General features: G+C 48.4%; 1 protein-coding gene across 2 annotated transcripts in view; it reads left to right on the forward strand.

Annotated features, from left to right (window-relative positions):
- Window positions 1-8,001, forward strand: part of RFX4 (regulatory factor X4) — a 152,271-nt gene extending 144,270 nt beyond the window's left edge. For both annotated transcript variants that reach the window (XM_068970858.1, XM_068970859.1), the window contains one exon: window positions 7,729-8,001. In XM_068970858.1, coding sequence (XP_068826959.1) covers window positions 7,729-8,001 — 273 coding nt within the window. The remainder of the gene's footprint in view (window positions 1-7,728) is intronic.
- Window positions 8,002-8,975: the final 974 nt, after the last annotated feature.

Raw genomic sequence — 8,975 nt, forward strand, 5'->3', positions numbered from 1 at the left:
CATTTCTGCATGCTTGGTGTCTCTGGACCCTCACCGTCCTTGCCTCAGATCAGGTCTTTATCTAACTTAGACGATGACCAAAGCCTTCCCGTCTGTCTGTCTCTGTGTCAGTAACTTGTCCCATCCTTGGTCCATCCTCAGTACTGCAGCTGAGAGAATCTTTTGGGTAAAACAAAACAAAAACCTGGCCACAACACTCTTCCTCTTTTGCATATCATCACTTTGAGGGTCAAGTTCAATTCCTTAGCACGTCTCTCAAGACTCATGACCATCTGGGCTCTGCCTGCCTTTCTGGCCTACCAGCCACACCCCACCTTTGTCCCTCCATGCCAGTTCATGTGTAGCTCCCTCGGGTCTTTGCAGATGCTGTTGCCTCAGGCTGGGACTCTCTCAATAAGCAGAACTCTTCTGCTTATTGTTCAGGACAAGCATCCCATTTGCTGACACTGTCCTTGTCCTTCTTCCAGAACCATATTAGGTGCCACTCCTCTGTACTCAAATGGTGCATTGGGCTTTCCACTATTGGTACACTTCTCATCACTGACTTTCCTGATACCTGCAAGAGACCCCAAAATTTCCTGAAGGCAGAAATTAAGTCTAGGATCCTCAGGTCACTGCACTCATCAAAAAGAAAAGCTAACTGTTACTAAACATTGTCCTGTGCCAAGCACAGTACCAAGCACCTTCCACATCCCCATGGTAACCCTTGCAGAAAGGAAGTGAGGGTAACTTGGTCAAGGACTTAACCCCGGGCAGCGTGACCCCAGCTGTACAGGCTCCTAAGCCCTAGCCTCTGTCACCATTCAGAGAGAGCACTTGCTGCTTAATTTAACAGAGGAGTGAACAAGAGGTGGGTCAGCAGAGACAACTGTGGTGTGAGGCAAGCAGGGAGGGAGCCGCAGGAGGTCTGGGAGACATGATGAGAGTTCAGCCTAGGAAAGAGCTTCTGTAGCACTGGTGAGACCAGGAAGTAGAGAGGGGACCGGCAGAGCAGGGAGGCTGCCAAGGAAGCACATGCAGGAGTCTTAGAACAGAGGTGGCAGGATGTGAGCTAAGTGGAGGCTGCAATTACATCAGCTGTCAGCACAGACTTGCCTCTGAGGGAGAGCGCGGAGCAGAGTGTATCCACAATAGATGGGCACTTGGGGCAAACAGGCATCTGTTTTGATTTCTATCCGCAGTCCCAGGGGAGCCGTAGGATAATCCCTAGACAAGCCAAGGAGTTGATTCCTCTAAACCATCACCTGGGGCATTATTATAGGTCTCCATCTGCGTCACATGGAGACACCTGCTCCCTAGGTCCTGCTTCTCTTGGGACCAGGGTCTGTGCTCCCCATGGTGATCCCTTAAATGACTAAGAGCTGCCGCCATAGACTGGGTCACACTTTCACAGTATAAGCAGCCTATCCATCCAATCATTCATTCATTCCCCCATGACCGTCAAGTACCTACTATGTGGCAAGCATTGCCCTAGCCTGTGAGAATAAAGGGAGAAGGAGATGGAGGCAAGCCTGCTTTGAGAGAGCTTCCACTCCAGTAGGAGACCCTGGCGAGACCAAGCTGAGATCCCAAGCCACAGCTCCCAGCATTCTTCCCTCTTTCTTCACCCCCTCATCTCTCTTCCTGAAACTTCTGGAGCTGGTTTTTCTGGGTATTAAATTTTTAAAGCCTCTTGCCATAAAAAGAAGCCACGGGCTCCTAAATGCCCACGCAGCCCACAGTGGTCCAAGACAGGCTGTAGCATCCACTCTAGAAACCACAATGGTCCCCAGCTGGAGCACCGTCATGTAATCACTCATCCTAACTGGAGAGCTGGGGACTAAACGAACACCCATGGAGAAGAAGCTGAACCCAGACTGGCTGTGGGAGGCCACAGGGTCCTGCAGCCCCTTCACCACCATGCTCTGCGACTCTCAGGTCCTTTCACAACCTCTGACCCCCACCACATACTCACACTCTGCACTTTATGGTTAATGCCTCCGTCTCCATTTGTAAAGTGGGGTGGGGAGACATTTAGTTACACTACATCTCTGCCCAGGTTGATGGATGAGGTCAGGGTTTCTTCCAGGGAAGGTACTATCTAGTACTTTCTAAATCCTTCCTTTTTTTTTTTTTTCCATTCACACTGATGCACGTTGAGGCACTCTGAAAATACATAGGCTCACTCAAATCTCACAGCAACCTCCCAAAGAAGGCATTTTCCCCACTTTTTAAAGATGAGGAAAAACTCAGAAGGCAATTTGCCCAAGGTCATGCATCTAGTAAGTGACCAAGCAGATTCAAAGGCAAATTCTCCAAATTTCAACCTCAAGCCCGTGGCACTGAACACTTACAGGGTGTGTGTTTTAGAGGACAGGAGGTAAATTCAAGAGGTTACTGAAGCTATTCTCAATAAGCTTCAGGTTCCCAAAGAGGAAAAAACACACACCAAGATACTGTATTTCTTTCCTTTCCTGGTACTGCGGTTTAAGGTTGAACACACAGGGGAAAATCTACTGTAGGCCTAATTAGTTTTAGCTTCCCAGAGCAGAGGTCAAACCATTCCAATCCTGAATACCAAATATCACACTTCATTATAGCAGACTCAGCGGGGAAAAGATTAGTCTGAAGTGAAGAAAAATCTTAATGATAAAATATGGTTAAAGAATGCAATTGGTCATTAACACAAGACACTACTTTCTGCAAATAAATGCCTACCATGTTAGTCTTAAAGAACTAATACAACATCTTTGTGAAGTCCAGTAATTATAGACATCCCAGCATTTATATACTCAAAATAATGTGAAGGCATTTGTTTTTTGAACTATGGTACTGTGTGCCCTTGTTTCTACTATTCATTTGTACAAGACATGCTTTCCTCATGAGTATGACAAAGGTAAACCTCCACACTCCTGCTTGAATGCTCATAATTCCTCAATTAGTAAGTCCAGATGGATGAGGCTGCACAGGGGAAGGTTTGAATTATTCCAGAAAAACACCCTTCTTGCTGCTATGCTGCCCTTGTCCCACATCATAAGTGAACAAGGGACAGTATCAATGGCCCCTTCCCAGGCGCCCCATCCTCATGCCCAACCAGAAAGAAAATAAACATGGAACCTCTACCTGTCCGCAGCCGTGAATGTGAACTGGGTTCTTGAGCTCAAAAGCCGTTAGATCAACCATAAGCAAACTGGCTGGAAAGACACTTACAGTGAACCAGAAAGTTGTTGCTCATTTCTCAGCTGTATAGCCAAGACCCAGCCTTACCAGCTGGTCACACAGCTCTCACAGTGTCTCCCGTGGACCACGTCCAGTGGGTCCTTGATCTCAGAGGCACAGTGACTGCTTCAAAGTTTGCTTAGCATGCTCCACTTTGGGGTAGCATCCTCGGCCAAAGGTGAGTAAAAATAGAAAAACAGATTTTCTCTGACTATAGAGCCAGGCTTCCTGAGTTCAAATCTCAGCTCGGCCTCTGATTAACTCGGTGCCTCAATCTCCTCATCTGAAAAATGGGGATAATTCTAGTACTTATTTCATAGGGTTGTTGTGAGGGTTGAGTGATTTAACAAAGGTTAGGACAGGGGCTGGCTGATAGTTAACACTATCTGTGTATATTATTATGATTATTCTTTGTAACACCACAGTTATTATTATTTTTTGTAATTGTAGAATTAATATCTGTCCTCCTCACTATACTAGCCCTGTGAAGGCGAGAGGGTCTAGGTCCTTCCCCTTCTGACCATTATATTCCCAGGACCCAAAACAGACCTGGCTCTTGGTTGGACCTCAGTATACAATGGTCAGTGAATGAAGGGATGAATGGATCCTTACTCTGGCAGTAAGTTGTGTGCGACCGCAAGAAGATCATTTATCCCTCTCCTGACCTCAGTTCCCTCATCTGTAAAATGAGAGGTGGGATCAGATGGTCAATCACTTAAGGCTCTTCCTATCATTAGTGGACCACGAACCTATGACTCGAAGAAGAATAATATTTATAATTGCAACTATGTTTTGAAAACTTATTGTGTGGAACCTCTGGGGCTTCTCAGGTGGCGCTAGCGGTGAAGAACCCACCTGCCAGTGCAGGTGACATGCAATATGGGCTCGATCCCTGGGTCGGGAAGATCCCCTGGAGGAGGGCATGGCAACCTACTCCAGTATTCTTGCCTGGAGAATCCCATGGACAGAGGAGTCTAGCGGGCTACAGTCCATGGAGTCGCAAAGAGTCGGACATGACCGAAGTGACTGAGCACACGGACACACTGTGTGGAAGCTCTAAGTGTTTCACATGTACTCACTTAATCGTGACCCAAAAAGCTCAGCAGACGCGGACTGTCCAGCACAGATTTGGGGGGGTTGTGTCCTGGGTGGGGGATGCCTGTTGGCAGGACTTTGGGCAGTGAGAGCCGCCTTTCATGGGAAAACAGGGGGCCACCTTTCACCCGTTCTCCAGTAGAGGCCCGTTTGGTGAAGGTCAGGGATAAAGGGCTCATTCTTCTCTCTCCACGTGCAGGAAAGTCAGCGCTTGGTGTGAGAAGTCACTTCTCAAAATAGCATTTCCTAATATGGTTCCAAAGAGGCTCAGGGTCAGTCTCAGCAGAGATGGACTGGTCCCTTGAGGGAATCTTTGCCCACTTGTGCACACACACACCCACACATGCCCACAGACACCCCTCACACACCTCCCACAGGGTGGGGACTGGGGACTTACCTCCACTTTCACATCAGTAGCAACAACCCTTGATCTGACCTAGAAAAGGGTAACTTCCAGTTAGGGCCTTCAACAAAAAGCACTTTTATCCTGGACAGAGCTCTGGGGACCCCAGGGTTTGTGCCCAGCATCTAGAGGAGCCCCGTGAACCCGGATGTGAAGTGTGAGCGGTGAGGTGGGTGCTCCCATTGGACTGAAAAGCAACTTCACTGGTGGCTTTAATGGCCGGGCCAGACAGCCGGCACTCCAGCCTCTCAGCTTTCAATGGTCTCTTCACCAAGGGGAAGACGAGGCACTGACTCATTTGCAATTAGCTGACCTAACGGGACAGAATTTTCCGGGCCGGATCCTGTGGTAACAGAATTTTATTGTCACGCTGGAGATATTTTGAGCCCGTCTCATTTCCAGGCAATTACTCTTTTGAGCCTGTGACACAACCCCTGGGCACAGCTGCATTGAGGGGCCTTGATTTGGCACAAAAGCCACCCTCTCTTGGGTTCTATGGGGAGGAGGCTGCGTGATACAGTCCCTACGCAGGCCAGGCAAGCGAGGCGCCTCTCAGGAGCATCAGGCTGAGGCCTGGTTGGGGTTACCAGACCCTGTGGTCTGCAGTGGGAGGAAGGTACTTAAAGGCAGAGTGACAGAGAGATTCAAGTTTAATGCGCTGTGTTCCAAAGGAGAGTCTTCCTCTCTGAATTCTCTGGACTTCAGTTGTGTGGTGGCTCCTGCCTTGTTTGGGCCAGACTGACGTGGGGGGAAAGAGCTAGCCCAGGCCCGGGCTCCCCTGCCAGCTCATCCACTAGCTCACCATGGGCTCCGCACCTCATCCTAGCTGGAGCCTAGCTGTCTCATCAGTGCAACGTGGGGTCGGAGTACATGACCCCTGAGGTTATTTCTAGCAGTAACAACCTAGGGTTCATTTGCCGGATAGTAATGTGGCACTTGCTAGGTACCAGGCATCATTCCAGATGTTGGGAACACGGTGGGGAAGATGACACCACCCCACCCGGAGCTTAGGAATACAAGCCAGTGGGAAGAGATACCTGACAAGCAGGATGCTAAGATCCTGCCCTGAAAGGTGAAGGTGGGGCACTAGCTTGGAGAGACAAGACGTCCAGAAAAGTCTCTTTGAGGTGGTGACATTTGAGCTGAGACCTGAAGAATGATGAAAGGGCAAGCAGGGAAGGGGCTTGGAGGGAGGGGGGAGAGACGTGCTCCAGGCGGAGGGAACAGGCGGGACGAAATACCTTGAGATGGGAACCAGCCTGGCATGCCTGAGGGCCAGAGAGGAGGTCTCCGTGCTAGGGAGGGGACATGTATCCGAGGAGTTTACTAGAGAGGCTACTGGGAGTGGGGAGCAAACTTTTGGGAAAAATTAAAGACCATCTTGTAATAATATGCTTTAATATTACCTGTTTAGTACCTGGGGGCTCATTATCTTGGTCAGGACCCAGTCTTATCATGGTCTCTTTGGGGTTCAGAGGGGCTGCCCCCCCCCACACACACACAGCTGCTCTGGGGAGTATGAAAGCCTCCGGAGGCTCCCCGTGGTCTCCTTGGCAACAGCCCTGGGTGCCTCCTCTGCCCTGAGCTCCAGATACCACCTCTGCCCTTCTCACTCTTTTCCTACCTGTTCTTCTGACTGTGTAAGGCAAGCTGTCTGTCCTGTGGAAGACCAAGCCCTCACTACCAGACGTCCTTCTTCACCTGTGAATAGCTGGTTCTCTTTGCCTGCTTTGGGCCTAACAGCCTTCCCCCACTGCCCCTCAGACTCCCACTCAAAAGGCAGAGAACAGTTCACTTGGCCCCCTCGGCAACAGAGAGCAGCCATTGCTGTCATAACCCCTTCTCCTGGCTTGTCTAGGCTTCAGTGTCTGTCTCCCTCACACGGAGGCAGCCTCCCACCTAATCCCTCAGGGCTCCACTCTCCAACTGTCAGGGAAGACAGATGGGAGAACAGAAGACTTCGCACATTCGCAGGCAGACTGTCTCCCTACTCGCTGCCCTTGCCATCCTGGCTGACTGGCTCCTGTTCATGTTGGCGTGGCCCTTAGCACAGCAAGGAAATCTTTGTGTTGACCAGCCTGCAAACGGAGAGCTCTAGCAAAGGGAGCCCAGGACTCCTCCCCTTCCTCCCCTCTGATCTACTAAAAGCAGCTCGTTTGCATAGCTGTCTTGGAAACTGAATAGAATGTAAACGAAGCAGCACTTTGGGGCACTTCTCTTATTTCTGATTCTTTCTAGAAATGTGTGTTTTTTGGTTTGTTTTTTTTTTTGCCTTCTTCTGGTAGCTATTAACATCCTTTTCCCTGACCTGCACAAAAGCACCTTCCTCCCCCCGCAAGGGGCTTATCTTGACTCCTTCCAGGTTCATACCAAGGCCAATAACTCGCCATCCTATCTTCTAGGACTTCAGTGAATGTGAACCCAAAAGAGATGTTCTCTAAATGATAGGCACTAATACTAACCTTCGACACTGTTGACTTGATTGCTCTTCAAAAACCTGCTTTTAGGCTGCAGTTCATAAGTGGATTCAATTGCAAAATGCTATTTTTAATGAGGTTGTTGTGTTTTTCTTGGCAGTATTGTTCTCTTGGGTTGATGGAGTGGGACCTATCACAACTCCATAAATGATAAAATGATACAGCTCAAACCCATCCATCCATCCATGTCTATTTGGACATACTGTGATTCAGGTACACACGCACTCACTCTTTCTCTCTCTCTCCTGTATTCCCAGTGGGGTTATTCCTTCTTTGGGGTTTGACTTCCCCAAACATTGCAGATGAAGAGCACAAAGTCTGTATGACTGGTTGAATGAATATCAGCCCAGCTCTGGCTATGAAATGTTTTGCTCTTCTCCTGCCGGATGCTTCCTAGACCAAGAGTCAGTCTTGCAGAATCTCACTGATGACTTCCCACAAACTTTCATTAACAGAGTCTTAAGAATTTAACGTAAACTGTGAACGTGACTGATACTGTGTACGTGCAACTTCAAGCTAATTTTAACTTTGTGGAATTTCTTTCCCCTCAACAAGTACCCTTTTAATAGCCCCACTTCCCGGATGGAACCTTGTCTGATGAGCAGTACTCCCAGACTGCATCCTACCCCAGTCACCCCCCGATGGCCAGAGGTGCCCACAGCCAACACGTGCTACACAAGCCCGTCTGTGCATTCCACGAGGTATGGAAACTCTAGTGACATGTACACACCCCTGACCACGCGCAGGAATTCTGAGTACGAGCACATGCAACACTTTCCTGGCTTTGCTTACATCAACGGAGAGGCCTCCACAGGATGGGCTAAGTGACTGCTTTCATAGGAATCCGTATTTAATATTAATAATAATTAATAATAATAATAATAAACCCATTACCCACCCACCCCCAGAAGACTTTATCTCTCTACATTGTAACTCCTGGACTATTCCTAGGCATCCACTTTCCTAATGAACATGAGGCTGGGATTCAGTGCGGGATGAATAAACTTTAGTTCTGAAACAGGGCTCACTAAGAGTCAGTGAGATTGGGTTCCTGTATCCAAGCCAGACTTGACTGTTTGTACAGAGCACTATCTCAGGCAGGCCGACCGACCCGTGACATTTCCCTCTGTTCCATGACTTCGCAACCACTCCCAGTAAATCACTTATTTTCCTGTTGACAAAAACTCTTTAGTCTTGAAGGATGGATACTAGAGACAGAATCTGGTTGGTGCTCTTGGATGGGCACATAATTGACCAAGAGCATTCACCTTTCTATCCGGCTGTCATCTTACTGTACAATGAACAGCCCTCAGAAGTGTCTTAAACATCCCAACTTGCTGGTGGTGTCAGCACTGCTTCCTGGAGCACCAGGGCTAAATGGAGGTGTCCAGAAACCCTAGAGTCCCTGTTACACTCACGCTGTCACCGTCCCTGCCTGGTCTTGGAACATAAGCACTGTTGAGAGGGAAGGAAGAGGCCTGTTCCGTATGCCTTAAGTAGATCGAGGTTTGTAGAAGACCGGTTCTTCTACAGTCAAGTATTTGTCTAAAGTTTGCACAATGGCTAGTGTCAGCAAAAGGCAGAAGAGCATTTTCTAAAGTTCTGTGAGAATGCGGACTTATGGCATTCAGTATCACACTCAGCTCTGCTGTATTAACTTTGTGAACCTGAACGGACCAAACTTTTAACTTACCAAGAACCAAGTGTGAAGACGACTTTCATGGTTCCTTCATAAGACTATAATAATTTCCGACACTTTGATAGAAAAAATTCAAAGCTGTGCCTTTGAGCCTATACTATAC

Source organism: Capricornis sumatraensis, chromosome 4 (assembly GCF_032405125.1).
Source record: "Capricornis sumatraensis isolate serow.1 chromosome 4, serow.2, whole genome shotgun sequence".
In the NCBI taxonomy this organism is placed as follows: domain Eukaryota; kingdom Metazoa; phylum Chordata; class Mammalia; order Artiodactyla; family Bovidae; genus Capricornis; species Capricornis sumatraensis.